General features: G+C 40.4%; 1 protein-coding gene across 2 annotated transcripts in view; it reads right to left on the minus strand.

Annotated features, from left to right (window-relative positions):
- The window catches only part of PSME4 (proteasome activator subunit 4), a 142,189-nt gene that overhangs the window by 50,499 nt on the left and 64,449 nt on the right, over positions 1-27,241 (minus strand). For both annotated transcript variants that reach the window (XM_006122111.5, XM_075925476.2), the window contains 10 exons: positions 26,736-26,834; positions 26,229-26,298; positions 25,692-25,759; positions 24,899-25,114; positions 22,429-22,586; positions 22,046-22,141; positions 5,480-5,535; positions 1,656-1,712; positions 1,330-1,385; positions 1,141-1,239 (listed from right to left, as the gene is read on the minus strand). In XM_006122111.5, coding sequence (XP_006122173.3) covers positions 1,141-1,239; positions 1,330-1,385; positions 1,656-1,712; positions 5,480-5,535; positions 22,046-22,141; positions 22,429-22,586; positions 24,899-25,114; positions 25,692-25,759; positions 26,229-26,298; positions 26,736-26,834 — 975 coding nt within the window. The remainder of the gene's footprint in view (positions 1-1,140; positions 1,240-1,329; positions 1,386-1,655; positions 1,713-5,479; positions 5,536-22,045; positions 22,142-22,428; positions 22,587-24,898; positions 25,115-25,691; positions 25,760-26,228; positions 26,299-26,735; positions 26,835-27,241) is intronic.

The raw sequence follows: 27,241 nt of genomic DNA on the forward strand, positions 1-27,241 counted from the left end.
GGGGGAGGCTGGGTGTGACTCACTGGGGAAGTATGTACAGTCTCTCACATCCTGAGGCCCCGATGACAGCACATAGCGCCTTGTGCCTGGAAGGAGGACAATGGAGGAGGCGGTGTTGCCTGGGGTGAGTGAGCAGTGGCTGTAGGGGTGAAGCAGTCTTGGTTGGGTAGGACGAAGAGAGCAGACAGAGCAGGAAAGGGGGGTTCAGGGCCCATGAGCCCCTTCCCTCTGAGAGGAATAAGGATTTTTGCTCTCAGTGTCTGAGCTAATATCATTCCTATGCTACGCCGTCTCTGAGAAGCAATAAAACCTTCTACTCTACCAGCTGGTTGAGTCTCACATCTGGCTGCAGATGGTGGTGCAGGGTCAGGGGCTTCCTGACACGCTGTCACAGTGCTGCAGTTCAGACTTCGATGCAGGGGTGAATGTTTGCCTCATTAGTGTGGTGGAATGGGTGGGGCTGGGTAGTCCCCAGAGGGTACTATTTCCCAGGGGGTCCATATGCCATGATCATAATGGTACCAGGCACCACAATGCTTGATCCCAGTGATCCCAGGGTTGGCTGCATACTCTGTCGCAGGTCCATGCCTCTCATCTCCCAGATGAAACTGGCATTACTGAGTGCCAGGACCTGACTGGGGATGCTTAACAGCTTTCCTGAGAGTCAGAAATGGCCCTCTGGGAAAAATGGTGTGGTTGAAGGACCTGACCAGAGAGTGGAAGCATCAATGTCACTGGGTCCCGATTTCTGGACAGCATCAGGGTGAATACAGTAGCTGCAGAAGTATCAGAAGAGAGGCTTAACTGAAAAAAGTGGAAACTGACATGCAAAAGCTCAAGAACAGATTAATTTCTTTACACACCTCAAATCATATGAGATAAGGGACTATAAAAAGGCAATATAATACACTCTGGAAAAATAGTGTACTTTTATACGCAAACATACATACACCTGAATAAAAGCAGTTCTTAGCATCTCAATGTCAAAGTCACGCCACTCAGTTTTCCACATCACACTTTTATCAATTTCCCAAGGAACACATGCAGAGTTCCATTAAGACATTAAGGTAAAACAACAGCCAAAACTAATTTTTTTAAAGTTGTTTTTTCCTGTCTAAACTACGTAAACAAGATACTAACCCTGTTCTCCATTGATTTCTTCACTAAGTTAAAGCTCTTCCACCGGGAGTCAAACTCATGTTTGTGAGACCCTTGGAATTGTAAGAGGTCACCAATGATCTACAAACAAACAATTTTACATTATGTAAAACAAGTCAACCCATTAAAAATGAAAACAAAATATATAAAAATTATTGAAAAAGAATATACCTTTATGATTAGAAACAAAGACTTGGTATCATCTTCTGAGTTGTCAAGTATATAGCCTACCATTAAAATGGAATCAAAAAGTTTGTTATCTGATACGAAGCACAGTTCAAAGAGTTAACTACACAGAGAAATATTTTATCTACTTGTGAAGCTCAAAACTGTATGTCACTTATGTTGTCATACAATTCATGACAACAGATTTTGCCTCTTTGTTCTGTTCTACAATGCTAATATTGGATTTAAAAGCACAGTAACCTGACAACACTGAAAGCAAATCTTTGCATATGTACTGCATATAGGAATAAGACACACAAAAAGATACTTACGCAGCAGTTTCCTTATGACTCTAGCCATGGTTTCTCTGTGGTTTTCTCTTGATAAGTCTACACAAGATAATAAGAACATTCATTATATAAAGTATATTCTCTAAGTTACATTGCATAGTGTTATAAAATAAAGAGAAGCTTAACTGAAAACAGTGGAAACTGACATGCAAAAGCTTAAGAACAGATTAATTTCCTTACACACCTCAAATCACATGAGATAAAGGACTATATAAAGGTGATATAAAATACTTTCAAAAAATAGTATATTTTTATATGCAAACATACATACACCTGAATAAAAGCAGTTCTAAGCACCTCAGTGTCAAAGCCATGGGGTACGCCACTCACTTTTCCACATCACACTGAAATCCTATGTTGCAGTCACCATCTGTCAGACCAAATACTGGACAGGACATTTTTCAACTTAATTAACTCTGCTCACTAAATGAGTACAAAAATGCCTCTTCAAACAAAGTGGCATATCACAAATTGGTTTACAGTCCCACCATGCAAGTTGGGATATGCTTCTTTTCTGTCTCTCAGGGTGCATCCACACTGCAATAAAAAAAGCTGTGGCACTGAGCCTCAGTGAGCAAATCGGCTGACTCAGACTTGCAGTGTTCAGACTGCTAAGCTAAAAATTACAGTGACTATATTTGGACTTGGCCCAGAGTCTAGGCTCTGAGGCCTCCTCCCATGGTGTCAGAGCCCAAACATCTAAACTGCAATTTTTAGCCCTGCAACCTGAGCTTTGTGAGTCCAAGTCACCTAACTTGAGCCAGTAATGGCTGTGCTGCAGGTCCTCTATTGCAGTGTAGACATACCCTTAGGTTGAGTTAGTCAAGTGCTATGCCTAAGATTAGGGAGAGCAAAATAGGAGTTTCTATGAAAAGTCAGAGTGGTGCAGAGTGCCTATGATGTAACAAGCTCTGAAGAATATACTTACTGGGGTGGGATAGAAGAGCAGAAATGCTCAAGGAGTGATACTTCATCCTTTAAGCAATTAAAAGAGGGGCGAGAAAAGAGTTTATATTCTTTTTGGCTGTTTGGAGGGGAGAGGAAAGTAGCATTTTGCCAATCCAGGCAATGGGAGCAGTAGAAAAAAGAAAGAGAAAGAACTTCCTATTCCTTCAAGCAGTGAGAACAGTGGCTGGAAATAAAGTTTTATTCAAAGAGGAAAAAGAAAAGCTCCACATCTAACAAGAATCTTTCATGTGCACGGGGCTAATCCTTTTAGAAGTGCTCCAAAAAAGGGACAGGCTCAAATCCCTGTTACACTATAAACTTCTTGTATCACCTTGTGCAAGTTGTTGTCTCTGTGCCTCAGTTCCTTATCTGTAAAGTACAGGTATCAGTACTCCCTGTACACACTTTCCTTTACATTTGTAAGCTTTCCTCAGGCTAACCTCCATCTCCGGTTTGTGAGAAGCAGACTGTCCTGCACGCAGTGTGCTCCCTCAGTCTGTGTGTGTCTCCTTGTCAGCTTCTCAGCTCTCACTGACTCCCTAGGCAGTGTCTGGCAACTTATTCAACCTCAAATCCGGCTCCAGGTCTCTGCTCCTCTAATCATTTGCCATCTTCCTTTTGATCAAGGGCTCAGGGAAGGAGTGCTGAAGTCAAGGCAGGGTTCAGGGCAGGGGCCACAGGACAGGGGGATGGGTTGTGGTGGGGTGGGGCCCACCAGGAGCCACCCACGGTGTCGAGGGTGGCATTGCTCCAGCAGCGACTCCTCCGAGAGAATTATGGCAGTGAACCCCTACCAGCGGTCCCCCCAGCTGCCCTCTCCTAGGGCCTAAAGGCTGTCGGGGGGGGGGGACGGGAATGTGGGGGGACCAGGCTCCGGGGGCTGTAGTCCCCTCCGGCCCCGGGCGTGAGGCGCTTGGGGGGGGGGGGGGGGAAGGAGGACAGTGCTGGCCCCACGCGTGCGGCCCTTGGAGGGGGCACCAGCCCCAAGTGCGTGGTGCAAGGAGGGAACCCGCCCCTGGGCATGCAAGTGTCCCCGCCCTCTGGCGCTCCGCAGGCGAATGGCCACGCCCCTGGTGCCCAGCAGCCTCAAATAGTTGGGGACCACTGCTCTAGGGCCTGCTCCCCAACAGGCTGGAGGCTGTCTGAGGAGTGTGTTGAGGCTCGGGGGACTGCTTCGTCCTGCAGCGCTCCCCCCACCCCGAGGCCTGCAAGCTGTTCAGGGGGTGGGGGGGGGGAGGGGAGGAGGGAGAGGAGGACTGGCTCCTGCAGGCTCTCTGGGGGAAGGGGGCGGGAGAAGGGGGAGTTTCCAGAGCAGGGGCTGGGGAGATATTTACCGGCATGCTGACAGGCAAGATGGTAGCCACTCTCGGTGCTGCAGCTGCCCCAGTGGCCACTCTCAGTATTGCATCCCTCCTTTCTGTGCCCCTCCCTTTCCCATTCTTCTACTTTGTCCCCTCCCTTTCCATGTTATGGGAAATAGTCTCAGTCTCATTCCCGTTTTCTAGGCACAACCAAGCCCTGATCTTGGTTTAAGTTAAGAAAAAAGGAAGCTGCATACCAAATTTGGTGGTCCTAGCTCTTACAATTTATGAGGGGTTCACAGACACACAGATGCACTCTACAATATATATATATATAGTTTATACTGATCTCAAACTCCATCCTGGCTACAGACAGACAGAGTGTCTCTAAAATAAACAGAACTGATAACCACCCTAAGTAGCTAGATATATCTTGCAGCTGTGTGATCCTAGCTACTTAGGGTGGTTATCAGAAATAGAAATGTTAGCCAAAGCATATGTTATGAGTGTTGCACGCCCTATCAATATGCATTACACATTACATATAAATTAGCACAAAATCATGTTAAATTTTATTGTGTTCAATCAGTCTGAGATGTATATCCCACAATGCCCTCCATAGTACCACTCTGCACTTGCCATAAGAGGATGCCGAACTTGTCAAAAATGAGACACATGAATGCTCAGTCCTGATACAAGCTTGTGAGGTACCTTCACAGGCGACTCATCTGGAGTGTACAGGCTGAACCTATCTAATCCGGCACTCTGTGGTCCAGCAACATCCATGCTCTGGCATGATTTTAGTTAACCAAATGTCCACTTATTATGGTGTAACCAAATCTCTCACGGACCTATAAAAATTGTTTACAGCCACCAGTCCTGGCTCTCGTGCTCTGTACTATTATTTAGTTCTAATTTACCCCTAAATGTCTTCTAATGTCTTTAGTAAGAGAAGTAGTGTTGGTAATGCTGCTACACAATTTTGACCTCCCATAGTCCGGAAATTTTCTAGTTCGGCACCGGTCAGGTCCCAAGGGTGCCAGACTAGAGAGGTTCAACCTGTAGAATCCAAAAACAGAAAAAGGAAAGATACACCATGATACTAGAAAAATCACGTAAAAAATTAATTGGTAAATTTTAGTTTGGGATGAGGTACAGTGTGCTTTTAGTTTTTTATCTTGTAAATATAAATATAGACAGTTTGGGGAATGTATTTCAGAGCACAGCTTCTGTGCAAGGTAGACTAACTACTGTGACTGCTTCCCAGAAGGATGTAACATATTAATCCTTTCTTTTCGGTATTGTTCTATGTTTTCAGACAATACATTTATCTACGCGTGATTAGTTGGACCTAATTCTTAATAATGAACCACAAGTGTAAACATGTCAATTGGCTATGCATGTAGTAAGAGCCTGAAATTAATTTTCTCATAATGACCTGATTTAATATCTGATGAAGTGGGTTTTACCCATAAAAGCTCATGATACAATATATTTGTTAGCCTGTAAGGTGCCACAGGACTGCTCAATGATTTAATTGTGTTAGGATTGACCTACCATAATTAACACCAGTGAAAAGTTTTGTTTCCTCCAAAGACACCAGACTTGGAACCCTGCATAAAGACAAAACATATTTTATTACAAGGTAAGGAAATTTGTTTTGTTGACAACTGGTTTCTCCTAACAAAGTAAGGCTGATGCTAGTGGATGACTCACAAGGCTTAGTTTACTAATTTTATTTGTTATTTATCATTAACATTCTAAAACCCAGGAGTACCTATTGGTCAGGTAGTCTGCCTTTTCTGAAAGAGTAAAAACCAAGAGAGAAGGACACTTTGGGTATAAAATCTTCAACATGTTCCATTTAACAAGCATTAGAAATGACTTTCACTTCTTCTAATGCACAGCATGACAATGAGGGACAAGAGCACTGATACAACTATTTACAAGGTTATTTTCAGGCAAATCAGATTACTGAATAGCAGGGAACTATTAATAAAAATCTAAAGCAGGGCTACTCAACATGCGGCCCGCAACCCATTTGTTTGCGGCCCGCGATGTGGTTTGGGTTTACACGGGGCTCTACACGCAGTCTGCGGGTGAGAGCCAAAACAAAAAAGCAGTCAATATAATGGTCTTCTGTTGATATGTGTTTTAATAGTTAAATTCTTGGACTGTCATTGCTCATTAAAAGTGCCGTCATATGGATAGAAATCGGGCAAATATTGCATTTTATTAATATCAGCAGAACGGACTTAAATGGGGACTGTGCGTTGTATAGTCTTGCCTTAATCTTTGCATATATTTGTATGTATATGCAACCACACTTCAGTTGTGGCCTTCGGCATGTGCTTGTGAGTGTCATTGTGGCCCCCGAGGCTTCCAGAGTTGAGTAGCCCTGGTCTAAGGAAAGGCTTAATATAAATATTCATTATCTTATTCCCTCCCTTCTCGCTCCCCCCCCCCCCCCATGGGCTTTCCTTTAAAAACGAAAAAATGGTGTGCAATGTGCCCAGGTCCAATTGTTCACGATAGTCTCTGAAGCCCACCACTAATAATAACCATGCCAAGAAAGTACATAATAGTCAGAAAAATACATCTACAGGACAAGCTTTTTCTTATGAAGTAAAGCTTAACCAAGATTATGACTTGACTCTACTCTAAATTTTTAGCTGTGCATTCTCAGTCCTTGTAAAATGTGGGTTTTGCACATGGTTGCATAAATAAAACAGCAGACTGTGGCATTGCATGCCAATGTATCTGATGACAAGACTATGTCATTTGAATATTTCTTACATTTTCTTTCCTGTTTTGTTTCTAAAGCTACATCATAGACACTAAGAGTAAGTGGAGTCAAACCTTCAATGAAAAACCACCAGGATACTTTTCAAAGAAATTCAAGAGCTACATAAATACTGCACTAACAGTGCAAGAACAGTACCAATCAAAGGGTCCATTGTATCAGTGGTGGAAATGGTGCAAAAAAAGTTAGAAAATGAGAAAGAGGAACAATATCAGCCTTTTATTGTTACTAATGCTTGCTCACTTGGCAAAAGGTGCTTAAACATTCAGCACAAGCACACAGAACCCTACCATGATAAAATGAAACATTTAAAATGGTGAATTGAGAGATTTACTTGCCAAGACCAGAACTTAGGTTTATATTTATCCTAGAACAAGAACTCATATCACTGGTACCTAAAACATAACAGGGAGCTACAATCTTACATTAGATGAGGTACTGGGTATGTCAACAACTGCAGAAAAAGGCCAGCTTTCTAAAGTAAAGTCTGACTGATGTAACCATTTTTAATGTTCACATCTACACATTAATCTAAATCCTAAATCAATTAAAAAGGAAGACATTGTAGTTCAATTTTTACAGCTCTTAATTTAACAAGAAAATCAGTTTTCATTTTATTTTTCCTTTCTGTGTTTCTAACAGCACTATATAAGAAGTTTGAAAATAAATGTTGCACAACTAACAACTTTTCACTTATTTTTCCCTATGAAAAGAAAATTAACATGGGTGCTCCATTTATAATTATTTGTTTGGGAACAAACACTGATTCCCAAACAGCTGCAGCATTAAAGTCAGAGAGCTATTTCCTCTAAAATAAGATACTGAAGGTACTATACAGAAAAACCTATTTTTAGAAAAATGTTGGCTAATTAGCATAAATCCTTCTAATATATATATGAATAGATGTGTCAAATTTGGAAGACATTAACAATATTAAAAAAATGAAAGTTACTTATTTATAACCAGAGTTCTTCAAGATGGCTCGGCATATTCCCACTTTTGGGATACTGATCCACCTATTGGTGTTTAATCGTAAAACCTTCTCCAAGCAGTGTCTGAGTACTCACACTCTTGCACTTCCCCTTATCATCATTGAACATTTTGAATGAGAGTCTATATAAGGATGCCCAAAGGCCTCCACCACCTCAGTTCCTTCCATCACCAATCCAGAGACAAAGAACAAGAGAATTGCGAGACAAGGAGAAGGTGGGTAGGAAGCGTGAATATGCAGAGCCATCTCAAATTTTGGTTACAAGTAGTAATTTTCATTTCTTCGAGTGACTCTGTATACTCCCACTTATGGATAGTTTGATCAGCAGGGCTGAAAATAACCTGGAGGAGGAAACAGAGTCCTAAATGAATAGAAACTGAAGCACAGTACTACTAAATCTAGCATCAGCCCTGAAAACCTAATCGAAATATTTATTAAAGTGTGTACAAAACTCAAGGTTGCAGCCCTGCATATTTTGGCAACAAGGAACTGGCTTAAACTACCACAGCTCTGGTGGAATAAGTCCATACTCATGTAGGTACAGGAATTCCTGCTAATGAGAAACATTCAACAATACATTGTTTAACCCATCTTGAAGTAGTTGGGAAGACATGGTATAACCCATGTGACTGAATAAAAACACAAGACTTTTGAAAATTTAAGTAATATGCAAGAAGAGTTATTTTTGCATCCAAAGTATGCAAAACAGATTACCCCTTTTTGGTAAGCAGTTTTGATGGAAAATGCATGTAAATTAATTGTCTGACTGATGTGAAATTCAGAAACTACTTTTGGAAAAGACCTGGGATATGGCCTAAAAATTACCTTATTTTTATGAAAAGGTATAATTGGGGGGTCAGCTATCAAGACATTTAGTTCACTCATCCTTCCGTCTGATGTTATGGTAATAATGAACGTGGTTGTAAGAGACAAATAATGCAAACAATCAGCGAATGATTCAAAACATTGTTTCGTAAGTGTTAAAACCAAAATAAGATCCCAATTAGGGACAGGATTTCTCAAAGGTGCATACATATTAGCCAACACTTTCAGAAACTTCTTACCTATGTTATACACAAACAGCAATCTACCAAAATATGGGAAGTTGAAAGAATGGCCAAATGAACTATCCAATATAATTCAGAGAGGCAGCCATGCTAGTCCGTAACTTTAAAAACAATAAGCAGTCCTGTGGCACCTTAGAGACTAACAAATTTATTAGGTCATGAGCTTTCATGGCTAAAACCCACTTAATCAGATGAGTTGGAGGGGAAATTACAGAATCCAGGATACATATAACAGCAAAATAAGTTACCTATCAATTGTTTTAACCTTCTTGGATATTCAATAAAGAAAACAGCCATCCTTCTACTAAAGAATTATATTACCCAGTTACAGAAGGAGACAGCTTGAAATGGAGTTCATTTACTAGTTCAACACTATCAACCAAGGCTAGATCTTAAGTAGTTAACACACTATAAAAGAGAATTTCCCCACCTTTGATATTCTCATTTCCATATCACATTCTACGAATGAGACACATCCAGCCTGACTTAGTTAGCTTCATTAACACTGATCCTACATTTGACAAGTAATTTCTTTTACTGTTATGTATACTCTGGATTCTGCAATTTCCACTCCAACTCATCTGATGAAGTGGGTTTTAGTCTCTAAGGGTGTGTCTACACTACATGGCTCCCTCGATGGAGCCATGTAGATTAGGCTGATAGGCAGAGGGAAATGAAGCTGCGATTTAAATAATCGCGGCTTCATTTAAATTTAAATGGCTGCCGTGCTCTGCCGACCAGCTGATGATCAGCTGTTTGTCGGCAGATCGGGGCAGTCTGGACGCGCCGCTGTCGACAAGGACAGGGAGGGAGGCTGGAGCACCAGTTCAGGCTCCTCAATGCTGGGAGGTGGAGAGCCTCAGAGGCTGGATCCAGGCAAGTTGGGGGCCAGGGCCAGCCCCTGTGCCTTACGTTTCCTATCCCTGGCCTAGAGTTCAAGTAGCCACCGCCAGAAGTGAATTAGGTGATAAAAATACTAAAACCCTTCCAAAGGTACCTGAAATAAACGGTCTCCTAGGCTTGCAAAAGTAGCAAGTTTTAGCAGGCTTCAGTAGACCATCAAGGATTGGGACAACATCTTACTCTTGTAGGTAGCTCTAACAATGTCAAACATTGGCTGGGTGGGTCCATCCATGAGTACTGAAGGATGCCTTGTGATCTTGCAGATCATGAAACCATAAAGCATTGTCAGAAGGAGAAGCGGCATGCTCTGACATGTATGTCTGGTGACAAATCAAGTTTGCAGTCTGTTTGCACACTCTTGTTCAAAAAGTATGAGAATAACTTTAACTGAGGAAAATGATGATGAGATATCAGACATGAGAGGTATCAGACATAGATTTGAAATGCAGACAGATGTACTGCCGGACCCTCTACAGATGAAACGTCACCTCCCTAGTCACACCTTCAACAGAAAAATTTCTATGGCAGCCACATATAAGATTATAGAACCCTGGATTTTCGATATCCCCCAAAACCTGGGATTCAGGAATACACATGTAGGAGGGGGACCAAAAGGAGGCATGAACTAGGGGGAAACAAGTTTCTTTATTCTTCCTCTAGCCTCCTTTGGATACAAATCAGGCCTCAGATTCACAATGGAACACACTGGAGACAGCAAAAGAGCTGGAGGGAGGACAGGAAAAAAAAGAAAAGTTCTATGTGATGATCCTATAGGAGTCTGAGGAGGAGGAGGAGAAATAGACAGGTCAAGAAAAAGGCTAATAATCTCCCCTGCTCTCCATTTTTCTGATTAACATAACACAAATCTAGGAACAGGCAAAGCATGTCTCTTCTCAAGATCTTCTGTTTTTCATTCAGATCCAAGGAATGCTCAGAAATAAAATGATGCATACAAAGCACTAAAGTAAAATTCTTCTTTGGAGTAGAAGATGGACCAGAACCGGAGCAGAGATTCATGCTGGCATCAAAGACTCAGGGTGCATCTAGACTACATTCCTCTTTCGAAAGAAGAATGCAACTGAGGAAAATCAAAAATGTAAATGAAGCACTGATTTACAAATCTTGAGCTTCATTTGCATAATCTCATCAGATCGCTTTTTCGGAAGAGATTTTTTTCAGAAAAAAAGCAGTCTAGACAAGGTTCTTTTGAAAAAAACAAACCCTTTTTTGAAAGAACCCTGTAAGCTTCATTTTTTCAGGAATAAGAGTTCTTTTGAAAAAGGATTTTTTTTCGAAAGAACCCCATCTAGACTGTTTTTTTCCCCCTCTAAAAAAAATCTCTTCTGAAAAAGCTATCAGACGAGATTATGCAAATGAAGCACGAGATTTGTAAATCAGCACTTCATTTGCATTTTTTTATTTCCCACATTTGTATTCCTCTTTCAAAAGAGAAATGTAGTCTAGACGCACCCTCAGATGGCAAAGGATCTGGGGGAAGTACTTAAATCCACACCCATGATTCTTGAAGCTGAAAACGCAACCACCCTTTGTTTTGGAGCCATGGCTGGATGGTTCTGACATGTGGACTCCTACTCTGCTAACAATGGCCATCTTTTCCAAGTATTCTTTGGGGTTGACACAGCTAGACCCAACAGCATGGCTCTCGATTCTGTCACCAGTAGTCTTCCCATCTCCATTAATGGTACCTTCCAAAAACCTGACTGCTTGAGAAGCAGGATCCAGAGCTGGAAACGATGAGTGTTCCAATTTCCTGGCACCTTTACACAGCTCTTACTTGATGGAAGAACTCACAGGAACTGAAATTGGCCTCTTAGACATTGGATTTGATGAATGCCTGGATCAGAGGATTTTTAGTTTCAAGTACCTCTGTAAGGAGAAGGTGCTGCCAACTGTTCCTTTCCTTGAATGCTCTAGGCATTAAAGTCCAGCAGATGGAATGCCCAGGAGAGTGTCTCTTTCCCAATCACTTGACGCATATAATGAGAATCTCCAACTCTCATTAGTCAACCAGGCACAAAGTACATATCTCAAATCCACAGCTTCTTTCTTTTAAAAAAATGTGATTCTATCATAACCTGGAACTGAGCTACTAACTTAATTATCTATACTTATCACTAGCAACCATGTTAAACAATTGACAAGAAACAAATAACGTGGGGGGGGGCAGTTCTGAGTGAACGAGAGGGGGATTCATTTCCAACTTTGGCACCTGGTGAGAAGGAAGCAAAGCAGTAGAGATCTCTGTGCCCCTTCACATAGCCTTGTCCTCAGAATGTTAAAAAATGCTGAGCAGTGAGGTAGCAGGGGATATATGAACACTCTAACTCCATGGTGTCCAACATGCTTGCCCCTAGTTGGCTTTACATTTTGTACATTAGCCATATTATTCTGAAAATGTAAATAATGTAATTCACTACAGCTGCTTCAGAACTTGTTAGACACTATGACTCTAAATGGACTGCCTGGAGAAGGTTCTATCATTAGGCACCAGTAGGAGGGTAATACTCCATGGCTACATCTAGACTGGCACAATTTTCTGCAAATGCTTTTAATGGAAAAGTTTTTGCCAATCTAGACATGGTTTTGCGCAAGAAAGCCCCGATAGCCATTTTCACGATCAGGGCTTTTTTGCGCAAAACAATACTGCATTGTCTACACTGGCCCTCTTGCGCAAAAGCATTTGCGCAAGAGGGCTTTTGCCCGAATGGGAGCAGCATAGTATTTCCGCAAGAACACTGACAATATCACATGAGATCGTCAGTGTTCTTGCGGAAATTCAAGCGGCCAGTGTAGACAGCTGCTTTTGTGGAAAAGCTTGCCAGTCGAGACGCAGCCCATAAGTGGGAATATAATGACACTCAAGAAGACAGATTTCTGGCCTCAGCTAACAGTGTCCCCAAACAAAAGACAACCGTTCTCTGATAGGCAAGGAAATAGTATCAATAATTTTAATCTGTTTCTTAAAAAAACCAAAACAGATTAGGCTAACTTCTTTAGTGCAGTACGTTGGGGATACTGTGAACTGCTAAATGAGTGCTATTATAAAAATTATTTCTAAGATATAAAGAAAGCTAGTATTAAAAATGAATGCTTTATCTGTTTCTACAGCCACCAATGGATAAGTCTGTAAACAGTAACTATACTCAAGGCAGTAAAAGGCATTATACCATGATTATACCAGCACAACAGTTTTTCCTGAACTAGATCCTATTGCTTTCAGACAGAAGTCTGTCAGCAGAAGAATCCATTGTTTTCTGCAAACAAGCCATATTCTGCAGCAACATCTCTAAATTATGAAGCAAGGGAAAGGGACATTTTACCTCTCTCAAGTCTATATTCCACACTTCAGGATCTGGAGACCATTAGCTTATAATTCTAGCTCTGATAGTATCCAAAATCAATGACTAGATTGGAATACCCTTATTCACACAGTATCTATCTTTCTGTACAAGAATTCCCATTGATCTCAGTGAGCCTACTCATGACATAAGGTTCTATACTCAAAATGAAGACAGGTATAATCTATGTCCCATAATAGGATTTCCTTTTTATTAATATTCAGCACTATAGCTCAGCCACTGAATCAGCAGCTTAGTTTCAACTACTGAAAAGCAAGCTTTTCTAGTATACACACTATCACGAGCACATGATACAGTTACATTTGCAGATGATGCAGAAAAGCAAGATTCCCCTCAGAGAGGCTACTTATACAAAGATAACAGTTCATTTTATACATAAAGTCATACCACACAACAGAAGGTAAAAGCAATCTCCTGTGTTTTTCGTGCATCTCATTCCACACTGACTCCAATACAGAGGGAGCCTTAAAAAAAACCTACACTTTGTGTAGGCTGAAAACATATAAATTCAAATTAAACCATCAGGAGGAATTTGTTGGATTAATTCTCCACACTACCAATCCTAAAACCCCCATTGTAAATAGAAAATGTAAGAGGTTTTTTCTTCTAGTTTGAAAACATTTCATTATGCGCCTTGCCCAATTCTCTACAGATACTCTATCCCTATTACAGTCCAGTCATAAGATGCAGCTTCAAAAACAAATGTCAGTTGGGCTTCAATCCATCAATTTAATGGAAAGTTTTCCTAAATACAAATAAGTATCTTGTCATGTTTAGGATTAGATCATGGGCCAAACCAAATATTTCATGTTTAACGCATGAGATTCAAAATTAAAGAAAACAGTTTGAAGGTGAAACAAGGAGAAAACAGGGTTACTCACCGTGGAGTAGTAACTGTTTCCTTTTCTGTGTGGAGCTCCCCCAGCAGAGCTGGGTAGTTTCCTGGAGATGCCAAGAGAGGTTAGCTAGCCCTGCCCCTCATTGAATGACATCACAACCTTACACATTCAAAAGAACTGGTCTCTCATCCATGACCTTCACACAGCATGTCTTGAGTGAAAAAGTTACTAAAGAAGTTCATATAGCAGTTGTGGCAAAGAGGGAGGAGGTGATACACGTCCTAATCAAGCTGTATTTAAGATGGAAAAATGGAGTCTCAGTGAGTAACCCTGTTTTTTGCTTTCCCACAAGAGCTGTTTAAAGTTACCATAGTAGTACTTAGGCTGTGGAAATGGGAAGCTGGGGAAGAACACAACTGAAGAGCTGTGAAAGAGGTCTTAATCTTTTAGCATTAAGTGTGTGTTAAGCAAACTGTACTGGAAAAATCCTGGTTTACAGTATCATGAGCTTCATTACATATAAAAGGTAATTAAGTTATTTATAATCTCTACCAATGTTATGAAGACCCTATGAGCATAACAGGAGATTGCGTACATAAAAATGTTATGTACACAAATACTGTGTGAAAATAAGTATCACACAAAATGTTTATTTCTGCAACCAGGGTATAAACCACACATCACTAATGATTTTGACTGACTATTCAGGACCTTAACTCACCAGCACTACTACAGAGATACTAAATCCCTAGGCTTTTTCACTCAGCCACAATACGCCTGTATTAGATGGGTTGAAAGCTGACCAGACCACATCCTCCCATCCTCTGCCTGGCCTAGAGTAGAACTCACAAGTCACTCAGTACATCAAAGTCAAATCAGTAACTACTGTCTTCTTCTTACATTGTAAGACTATGTCTTAGTCAAAGAGCATTTCTGAAACACTTCTTTACCAGATAAAAAGAATACTACAAAGGGAGAAAGTAGCACGCACTTGTTCAGGCCAATGATTCATAAAACCCACTTTCTGCCTCTAACATCGTGACACTTCTGACAAAAAATGGAAAATCCCCCTCTCCAGGCAAAAAAAGTATGTTTCAGACAAAATGAGAAAGAAGGATCCCTTCCTATACCCATGACAATCTGCTTACAGACTAAAGACTTTTATAACAGCTAGCATAGCTTCAAACGTTAGCCATAAATTTATCTACCTCCTTTTTAAAATACAGCAACAGTATTCAACTCTGACCTCCTGCAGCCATGCATTTTGTGTGTCAAATACAGTGTGCATTAAACAGTAATTAATTTCCTTTTGATTATTTTATATGTACCTGTTATATATGTATGAAAAAATTGCTGAGACAAATTACACAGTAATATGGCAGGCACCTAAAATAGAGTACCCAGTATTTTATTTTTTATTTAAGAAAGGATTTCAAACATGCCAAGTGATTTAAGTCAGGTAACAATGAATAGGACCTGTGCTTCTTTCAAAATTCCATTCTTAAAATATAAATAAAGGAATTATGTATTTTTAGAAAAGCAAGTTTACGAAAGTGAGAGTGTTATAGAAACTAAATTATTGAAGCCCAACATCACTAACTAGAAAAACTAAAGAAGTGGGTTGTGCCCACAAAAGCTCATGATACCATCTACATGTTTTGTTAGTCTTTACGGTGCTGCTAGACTATTTGTTGTTGTTTTAAGTTCTTCCAGTTACAGACTAAGATGGCTACCCCTCTGAAGTTTTTGATCACTAACTAGGTGAGGCACTCTCAGAGTCCTTGGTAACAGCAGATATCCAACTCACAAATAAACCGATGCTCCAAACTACACAATTACATTGCTGGACTTTTCTTTAAACACTCTGTAGCTACCACAGTTATTAAATGATGATAAGTGACAAACTGATGAAGTAATTACATATGAAAAAGGCCATTGACTCTGAGCCTATGAAATAAGAGGATTATTCATTGGTATGTAAGGAGTATACTTTAAAGTCCCTGGGGTGCATTAGCTTGACATTGAAGAAAAGTATACCAGAAACAGAACCAAACAAACAAACAAAAAAGACAAAGTAAATTAAGAACACTGAAAAAGGGTCAAAACAGTTTTCTTACAGAAAACATTTCAAAACACAGAAAGAAACATCTTGCTTTAACTATAACAAGTTTAAGAAATGTCTTTTAAACAAGCAAGGAAGTTGGTATAATAGAGTTTCCCCCATCAACAAAGGAAAAAGAACGATGAGTAATAGTATCCACGATAATTCATACTCATAGGAGAGCTATTGGTGAGAGCACTCCTAAAGCAAGGGAACCGGGAATATGAATCAATCTTAAATTATTGCCAGAGAAAACACTTTCATTTGTCCAGCCAAGTAAATTATTAGTTTGAAAATCAAGACATATCAGTTTATTAAGCCCTAACCCAATTTTCCTTTGTAAAAAAGGTTAAGCAGAACTGTTTACAAGTGTTATTTTAAAGATGTTAGTCTTCTACATAAATATAATTTTTGCACAACAGAAAATTTTCGGTCTGCACATCCTAAACTCAAAACTGCGGTTATCTGAAGAAGTGGGCTGTGCCCACAAAAACTCATGATACCATCTACACGTTTTGTTAGTCTATAAAGTGCTACCAAACTATTTGTTGTTTTTTAAGTTTATTCTGTACAGACGAACTTGGCTATCCCCTGAAGCTTCAGAAAATTAAAAGTTCACCATATGAAAAATTTCTCATATGTAAAACCTGGAAATTCTATACGAAAATAAAGGTTAATTATAACAGGTAATTCAGATCTTATTGGAAATGAATGATCCTTCTGTTACAGAGCCTGTAACATTTTTATTTGGATGGATGATTATAATTAGTTTTTAATTTTATACTTTTATTTAAACCTAAAAACTTCCTTCCTTACATATTTAAACTTTGTTTTTTTGACACTTATTGATCGAAACATGACTGACTGACATTAATTTAATTTGAGCAATGCTTTCTTAAATTTATTAGAAATACAATATGAATGCCCATACTGGGTCGGACCAATGGTCCATCTAGCCCAGTATGCTGCCTTCTGACAGCGGTCAATGCAAGGTGCTTCAGATAGAATGAATGGATCAGGTAATCATCAAGTGATCCATATACAATAGAAAAGATAACTGGAATGTAGAAAAAGTTTATTTGTTTAATGAACACCACCAAGAACAAAGGGAACTCATTTGTAAAAACAAGAGAGATACTAGTGTAGATTAGGGATTGAAGATACCTTCATAAAATTATAAAATGTATTCATAAATAGGTACAATATGAAGAGTCTGTCAACCACAAAGTAAATTCCTGTAACAGACCCCCAATGTACTATTAAAAAGAATACTATTGCCTAGGTGTGTTTAGACAAATGAATAATTATTTCTGGTATGTTTGCTAGACACACACTTGAGGATTGATGTTAAATATTAAATCAAGGTTGTTGGGGAAATTAAATAGCAATTACTGTTGAAATAAAATAAACCTTCAGGTTTGCTTTCTGATAACTTTTGTTTGTCTCCAAACAAGATGAATCCCTAAAATCACCAGGTGCTATCGTTACAGTGATTATACTTTCTGAACCAAAAATGGGGACACACTAGCCATGCCCCAATCCCATTAGCCACGTGCACTTGCAACAGGAAGTCCCGTCCCTGGCGTAATACTTCTGGGATCAAGATGGGACACATGGCCGGAAGCAAAGGGTGCCGTGTGACCCCTCTAAGAACTCCTCCCACCTTCCTCTACTAATAGGGATGGATTGGAGCCCCATAGGACCCCCTATGCAACTATACTGCAATTGCATTAACTCAGGCCCCAGACGTAGGGTCCCATGACACTGCATCACTAGAGGTCCAACCTCGATTTCAAGATAAAATCCAGGATTCAGGACCCTATTACTGTGCAGTATAGATGCAGACCCATTTGAATCAGAGCCTGGGAGTCATTCAGAACTATCCCACAATTACATGGAACAACTTCCTTAGTCTCAATGGATGATGCTTACCTGTTCTAATTAACTGGTAATTGGAGGACGCTGGAGCAGCTCACCACTTACTATGGGCAGGGGGCTGCTCCAGCCCTGCAGAGGGCCTGTTGCAGACAGGGGATGCTCTCATCCGGAGCAGCCCCTGTGTATAGGACCCCAGGGGACTGTAGGCAGAGACTGTGCCAGTGTCCAGAACAGCATCTCTCCAGACCAAGCACCCTCCCTTGCTCCCGCACTCTCTCTCCTGTCCAGATACTCTACCCCAAACCCCCTACTGCATCCTCCCTCCTGTCAAGACACACTACCCCCAGTCCTTTCCTGCACCCTTCCTCCTGGCCAGAATCTGCACCTTCCCTTGCTCCTGGACCCTCCTTCCTGGCCAGACACCCTCCGTCCTGGCCAGACAGCTACTCCCACCCTGCTCCTGCATCCACTGTTACTCCTTCACACTTCCTCCTGGCCACATACTGCACCCTCCCTTACTTCTGCTCCCTCCCCATGGCCAGACACCCTACTCCCAGCCTACTTCTGCAACCTGCCTCCCACCCAAAGCTCACAACCTCTCTCAATTCTGCACCCCACACCTCTCTCCCACATCCTGATCCTCATCCCTATCCCACTCGCTGGCAGCCCTACCCCACACACTGAACCCCTCATTTCCCCCCCCCCCCCCAAGAACCTAAAGGGACCGCAAAATCCACTAATCCTGGAATCCCAGAAAAGTAAATCTGGCCTATGGGAGGCCCTGAACCTCAGTCTTCCCTGTCTCTTCCCCTCGCCCTATGGGGCTGGAGCACCAGATGAGTGAGGTGTCTCAAGTGGGGAGGGGGGGATGTCACATCAGTGAGGGTTGGGGATTATTGGAGGAGTTTTTTTTTTTTTTTTGCTTCTCACTTGTGTGGTCCCCAACTGATTTTTCAGTGGGTCAGTGGCCCCCGACCCAAAAAAGGTTTCCCATCCCTGCCATAAAGAAAGAAAACACTGAAACTTTTTGTATTGGACATAAATTAATATTTTACATTGTTTAAAATTAAATTTGATAAACATGAGAAAGTTAAAATGTGTAGTCTGTTTAATAATTTAAATTAAACCATTCTCCCTAGCTGCAGCACTAGCAAAATGTCTCTGGAGTAATTAACTATGAATTTCCATTAGCAACTGGTAGTTCGTGAAAAAACTTGCATTGAGCCAGGTGGTCCACCGGGTGCGTGGTGGAGAGAGCCCTTCTCCCCGGGAGAGCAGCACAGCCCAGGGCAGGAGGGTAAAATCTTGGCATGACACTTTAGAAAGGTTGCTGATCCCTGATCTAGATGGTGCTTGGTCCTACCCTGAGGGCAGGGGACTGGACTTGATGATCTCTCAAGATCCCTTCCAGTTCTAGTATTCTGTGACACTATTACTCAGTTAAAGGTAGTTTCTATGATCAACTAGAACAGCTAGTATGCATAATCCCTTCACATGATAATCTTGTGATCCTGGGGGACCTAAATGCAGTTACTGACTTCCTACAAACTGGGTTTCAACAGATCATCGGTGATTATGGCTCAGGCACACCCAATGATAACTCTTGCTGCTTGCTTACATTCTGTGCCTCTCAGAACCTTTCCATTCTTGGTTCATGGTTCAAGCGGTGATGCATACACCAAATGTCATGGATTTCTCAATACGACATCACTCAGAAGGAGCTGGTTCACATCATTACATGCAATAGGTGTCTCTTCACCTCCTGTAGAGTATATCATAGTGTAGAACACAGACCACCATTATGTCACTGATACGCCAATGAACAAGTCAGACCTCAGTGATGAAGAAATTTTATGATGCACTTTACATGTCAAGTTTATCCAAAAGTTTTGTACTGACGTCAACAACGGATTTTCAGCTCTAGCTAATCTGTCTGATGATGTGGCATCGCCTCGGGCCTATTCACTTACCCTTAATCATATTCACTTTTACCCTCAACTAATCTGCTCATCAGGCAATTGGCTATAAACATCCAGCACACTAAACAAACAAGCATCCAGTGGGGACACAGTTCGGGGAGTAGGGACGGGAGTGGTGCGGCGCAGCCCGACCCCTCCTCTCCCACAGCACGGCCAACCCCCGTGGGCACCTGCCCCGGGACCAAACCCCCCTCCCGCGGCGCAGCACGGCCAACCTCCTTCTGCAGCATGGCCAACCCCCACGGGTGCCTGCCCTGGGGTCAAACCCCCCTCCCATGGCGCAGCCCAGCCTGGCCTGGCCAACTCCCTTCCCTCCCGCAACGCAGCCAAACCCTGAGGCGGACTCCTGCTCCCGCGGCGCAGGGTGACCCCTGTGCCCAATTCACCCTTCCAGCACCAGCGGTGCAGGGAAGCCTCCGCACTCCTCCTCTAGGGCCAACGCCCCCGCCCCCAGCATGCAACAGAGCTGTGCGAGGGGGAGCAGCCCGCATACTTCCAGAACCCCCGAAAGTGACGCGGGCTTCTGAGAGGACTTCCGTCCACCCCGCGGGAAGCCGGCACTACACTAGAGGTAGGCAGTGGGGCTTCTCGGAGGTGGGTGGAAAATGAGGGGCGGGGTTGCCCGAACGCCTCGCGATCGACTGTTCGAGGCCTCGCGATCGACGGGTTGGTGACCACGGCTCTACAAGGATGGGAGGACAGCAACAGGTTGTTGTGGGAGCCATTGCCCCACTATCCTCCCACACTGACCAACAGAATAGGACAGGGACAATACCACGCCTTTCCACTCCCACTTCCCAGGCTCCCATTCTGGCATGGACTCCCACTCAACCAGAATGTTTCCAGAGGTTGCTATTTGGGTGAAGTACCGCAGCACTCATTTTCTGACCAGTGTAAACTCCAGATATAAAAGCTGTAATAGAGCTCTACATGCTGGAAGAGTTCTTCAATCCAAGGGAGACAAAAGAATTGCAAGCCTGGAAGGGGCAGGGCTTCAGATGGAAAAGGCAGGGTGCTGCCTGGATGGTGCATTGCCACCACCCGCATCTCACTGAAGCACCACATGCAGGAGTCTGGAGCACCTTTGCACATGCTGATGCAGCATTTTTCAAGGGCCACAAGCCTCTTGGAATTGCCACCCAAAACTGTGGGCCTGCTTCACCATCTTGTGATAACAGAAGGAACATATTTTAACTCATGGTCACATTTTAATTTCTCAACAATAGCCCAAATGCTCTTAACTATAGCACAATGAACAGAATTAATGTTGAACTACTAACATGAAACATATACGTTCCTGTACTTTCACAATTATAATTTATTGTAGTATATTTTCTCAAGTCCAAAGTACACAAGTGCTGGTAGCCAGATTCATGGCTGGTCTTACACGTTTGCATGGTTATTCAGTAACTTAACTGAAATGGAACTAAATCTGCTCTTTTAATGTAACAGCCGCAAAATTCAATTTCTGAAATTTTTGGAAGTTAACATCCTAGTATAAAGACCATGGAACACTCAGAGCCCTAATAGCATTATTCTTTCAGATTTAAGAATCTGAATAAGACAACAGTAGACTGGCTTACACTGAATGTATTCTTTTTGTGATCAGTCAAAATAAAAATATTTTAAATGAATGCCTGAATACTGGACAATGGAGCAATTTTAGCAGAAGGGAAACAGCCTGTTTGATCCAGTGTGTGCACTCATGGGGGAAGGCAGAGAGCCTGAGGGTGAAAAGTCACAACTTGAGAACTACCAAACGGACTCTACCACTATTTAACTACATCATTTGGAATAAATCAATTAATCTCTTTCTGTCACTATTATACATAGATATGGAAAACTAAAGCAATGATACAATACTCATTACTTACCTTTGTAAAGCATATTAAACAGGTATATATGAAAAGTATGTGTGTTAAGTAATATTTCACAATTTATATATCTAACTGTTTTTATAAACACAGACCTGAAACCATGCATTTTCTTAGTGTGATTAGATAAGTTTTGTTTTCAAAGAATGCCTCCAAAAACTAATTCTGTCTTAGAATCCGATGTGCAATAACAAAAATAAGAACCGAAGTAATAAATTAAACATTACCATGTTTACAAGTATAGTACTAAATATATTACTAACAATGTTTTAATTATTGATAACCTACATAAAACACAGCTTACTTACAGGTGAGCTATCCTCTCTCCTTTTAGAGGAGGTAGAATGTTCCCCGAACCAATTAAGCAGTTGTGCACTATAGTGAGACTCTGCTGTACATCATCTCTGGAAGTAAAAAAATTTAATGTAAGAAAATTAGAAGTGAAGACAATTTATTTTATTTTCTTTTTTTTTAATAAAAGATGTTTCTTTCTTATGTGCAATTTTAGCAACTTATCTACTCTGCAGGAATGTAATGCACTTTGGATCTTCTAATTCACTAACAGGATGGAACAACCTTCCTCCCACACCTGCTCCCCTTTAATCAGTTAATCAGTTAAGCAGTTAAATTTTACATTCTTACTATACATATGGACAGAGTCTCCTAGTACATCCCACATGACACTACTGACCTGGACATTTCTTGTTTTCCATTTGCATAGTGCTCTAATTTGGTGAGCTCTGGCTGAAGAAAAGAATCCAGTAAGTAATAGGCAAAGGTTATTTCCTCAGATGAAGGAACATGCCATTGGATATTCAGGTTCCACAAATCGCCTGGTTTACCCCAGTCCTAAAATAATAAAAACAAAAAGACATTTCCTCTTTGAAAAATATGAAGCAAACATTTATTAAGAAGTTAACAGATATGAATAATATAACTTTCAAATCTAAGACTAAGTAAAAATATACTGTCAGCTCAAGGAGTTAAATTTATACTCAAATCTAGTTGGCAAACCAAGAACAATATGAAATCTGCAACCAATATCTAGACTTTAAAAAAATATTCTTGCTAGGAATAAATCGCTGATAAATTTCCATGATCTCACTGAGGCGGACGCTCTATTTAACACAGTCTTTCATTTACAGGTGATGGATACAGGACATACCCCAATTCTAACTCTGACTTTTGACCTTTAAATCAGAGGTCCTATTTAATCGGTTTTTAATCACTAGCTACTTAGAACAATCCTGAAGTATTAGCTACACTTATTATAAAAAACAAATTTTAAGTTTGATATTCCCATCCCGGGTCATCAAAATTCAGTCTAGTAATTTTAAAAGCCTATATGAATTCCCTTGTGATGCACTAATGTTCTATCCAGTTTGGAGACATTAAGATCATCTGAGGTAACCAGTTCTAATTCATATTTTAGCCAAGAAAAGTGATAGTCATGTTAACATAAAAATTGGACTACCGTTAGCTAGTATGCACTGAAAGAGATTTTGTAGAACCCAGGAGTCCTAATCACAGATTAGATCCACGTAGTATAAATGCAGTCCCGTACACAACTTAAAACTTATCTAACTACAGAGGCGATACATAACAGAGAACGATAACACGTTCCTCATATTGCTTCTTCACTTCAGCTCAATATTTTTTCCAGAGAAACAACTGGCTCAGGAACTTGCTGCTCAGATTTAGAGGATAGTTCTGAAGTTAAGTTTGGCATTAACACTTTTTGGGATGGCTCAGGAGACCAGATGGAGTTTGTGCTGCAGCAACTCACACCTGTATTACGAATGGACACCTTATTTCATGATTCTAGACAGAGTTCAGACATGATACAGAATCAATCTATTTGTATTTTAACTGAATTTTAAATGTGACAGCATTATTTCTCTCTACATTATTCTGATTATTTTTCTTTAAACATTACTCTTAAAATATGTCTAATATTTATTTGAGAGATATTTTAGAAAACAGTCATGTTTCCCAACCACTTCTAGTGGTACCAATGACTAAACAAAGGGCAAACAAGTAGAAAAATCAGATTCTTAAAAAACCCACATGTTCATATTTATTTATTGTGCATACATTTCGTACTCTTCATGAAATGGTACAACCCCATGAGGAGAAAAAAAGAATAGGAAGGGCTATACGGTTGGCTTATCAAATATAGAGGTGAGGTAATGATGCTTTGGGAGACTGTATCAAACGTGTTAATATTTTCTAGGTATAGACATAAACAGGGCTCGACAATTAGTGTAATCTACTCCCCCGTGGCGAGTAGATTACAAGCCGGCAGAGCTTGCCGCTGCATGGCAAGCCCTGGACATAATATATAAATATAACTATAAATATGAGGGTCAGTGGAGTGTTGAGGAACCCAAAACTTACTGCTCAACTTTAAAGTTAACAGCAATTTATATATCATTGCATTTCACGATTGTCAGATTTCAAGTCAATTCATAAATTGCAAAGTTTAGGCATAATACACATCTATAATCATCAGCTTTGCTTTACAGGCAGTCCCCGGGTTACGTACAAGATAGGGATTGTAGGTTTGTTCTTAAGTTGAATTTGTATGTAAGTCGGAACTGGTACATGTTGTAGGGGAAACTCTAGCCAAACATTTCTCCAGAGATCAGTTTTATTCTCCCACACCTCACTTTCCTCAGTCCTTTATTCTCAAGCTGAGGTGTCTGCTGAGAAAAGCCGCTCCGCGTCTCCCTGGTCTGCTGGGGGGGGGGGGAGGGGAGCGCTAGCTTCGCGTCTCCCTGGTCTGCTGGGGGGAAGCAGCTAGTGCGGGGTTGCCTCACCCCGTTTGTAAGTAGGGATCCGATGTAAGTCGGATCCATGTAACCCGGGGACTGCCTGTATATTATTTACATGTAGTATTGTGAACATCCGCAAAGATATGTTCCATGTCATTAAGCGATTCAACATAATATTTAGCATGAATCTTTTCTGCTACCAGAATAACTTTCAAGGTTAATACAGCTACTAATTTGCAATGCAGGTTTCAAAGTTTAAAGCATCTTTCAATTACACTTTCCATAATCACTGTGTTGATAAACCTTGAAATAAACACAAATAAAATAGAGAAGCATTTTTAAAAAGGTTGTCAAATCTTCTAATCCTAAATAAATGAAAATCCTTGCCTTGATAGGAAAATATTCAGAAAGAGGCTTGTCAAAGCCACCTGGCACACTGCAGTATTCTGTGGGGTAGATAAGTGTAGTAGAACGAAGAAGATGGTGCAGTAGGTTACAAGACAGAATGTAACCCTGCTTACAGGTTAAATGTAGGGTTCGCTGAAGAATCTTCACAAGCTGCTCCCTGTATGGCAGCAACTTCTTTCCATCTACTCGAGTGATCTAATAAAAGACAGAAACATTAAAAAGTAAAGAAAAACAATGAAGTTCAGTAGCAGTAACACTGGATAAAGTCCGGTACGAGTCCATAGTACTTAATATAAACTGACTAATTAAATATGTACAGAAACATACACTTTTTCTGCTATATGAAACAATATTGATTATTGAAACAGCAATTCCTGACATTATGGCCTCCCCAAGTCCCAGTGCTGTTCAATTTCCATCATATGTAAGATTTCTGTCTTCATCAGTGTATCAAATTTCATTGTAAAATATATAACTTCTCTTGGACAGTTTCTTCTCCTGCCCATTATTGGTATTAGAACCTAATACTTTAAATTTATTTCCCATATAATTAGAATATTTATTTTCTGCAATGTATAAAATATATTTATAATATACTTTTGCTTAATTCTTATGGAAAAAGACCATATGAAATATTACATATAAAATTTAAGTATAACAGGGCAATAATGTAAATGAACTGTTTTCCCCAATGGCACTAAAGTTGAGCCAATGATGAAACAGACATACAAAAAGACAACCAGCATTTAACTTTTAATATTCTTTGTAATACCTCTGACAAAAGCTGAAGGTTCCAGAGTAGTTCCTTGTCTAGCTCTTCATCATGCAAGACATCATCATCTGAAGAGCAGAAGTGTTAAGCTCTACTGTTACTATATAGAAGTTAAATGTTCTTAACTTAACGTTCTCCAATTTTTGAAATTAATGCCTCTTGATTATTACAAACAAGCTCAGCCATCCTTACATTTATGAATGTTTAACCACCCCAACCTTCAAATTCCTTTTTATAAGTCGTTTTATTAAACCTGGCAGACAAGAAGTTTGTTAATATTTATCTCTTGAAATGACTTTTGGAAACCACATTTCTTTAGAATGTATGTATAAATAGAATCTTTCTATACGCTTCCGAATAAAAGAACTCTCTTTTAACTTATTCTTTTCTTCAATCAATGACTTCAATTTATAAAAGATAACAGAATATTCTCAAAGGAGTAGATGCTGTTTTTAAAATACCAATCCTAAATTAGATCCACAAAACTTCACCCTGTATTAGGCTAGTGGAATACTATTAGAAAACTTCTTAACTTACTGCTGGTAAGATGAGTTATAACACTGCAACAATGAGGCACAAAGATCTTCAGAGATTCCTCAGGGCAGCACTGAAAACATTATCAAGAACAAGCAATCAGCATAATCTAACAGCATTATTTACAACAGAAAAGTAAACAAATAAGAACAGTGATTTATTCAGTTCTGGTTGGCATTCTATCTAAAACTTTTCAATGGTTGGAGTTTGACTCCATGCTTCTAATTCTCCTCAGCAAGCACAAAGTTGTATTTAAAGCATACCACAAATTGAACCTCAAATGTGAAGTCCTTTAGATATTAAATTATATTCACAAACTATTTAACTTGTTACACTTTCATCACATTACAACTATCAGATTTTAAGTGGGATAATTACAGAAAGAATGTAAGAAAACCTAGGTCTCCAAATATACTTAATGTTTTTCACAAAAGTAAGGCAGGTTCAATAAGTAACAATAAACTTATATTTAAATAACTCCTAATGAAATACATATGTTCTCTCACTCACCTTTACTGCAGCCCGGCACATGTCAGCAACCATCCGACCAGCAACTCTTGTCTCAAATAAATTTGAAACAGCAAAGTTAAAAACTTTTTCCAAGGCAACCTAAGTGGAATACAGAAGAGGAAAATAATTTCTTTCTGAATACAGAAATATTTTGAAGTACATATAAATAGAGCTGATGCACATGTGCAGCAAATCACATCATCATTATTCAGTAACGTTTTACAGTCAAAAGTATAGATCAAATAAAAGCAGAACTCAAAAATAGAAATTTTGCAGAATATTTTTAAATACTCAGAATGCTTGAAAGTTTACTCTAGAGCCGTGGTCACCAACAGGTCAGTCGATCGCGAGGCCTCGACCAGTCGATCACGAGGCGTCCTGTCCGCCCCGCCCCCATTTCCCTCCCACCCCCGAGAAGCCCCACTACCTACCTCCAGTGAAAATGGAGGGGATGGACAGAAGTCCCACAGCTTAGCGCCACTTCCGGCGATTCCAGAAGTAGCGCT

Source organism: Pelodiscus sinensis, chromosome 3 (genome assembly GCF_052426305.1).
Source record: "Pelodiscus sinensis isolate ZL-2025 chromosome 3, ASM5242630v1, whole genome shotgun sequence".
NCBI lineage: Eukaryota > Metazoa > Chordata > Testudines > Trionychidae > Pelodiscus > Pelodiscus sinensis.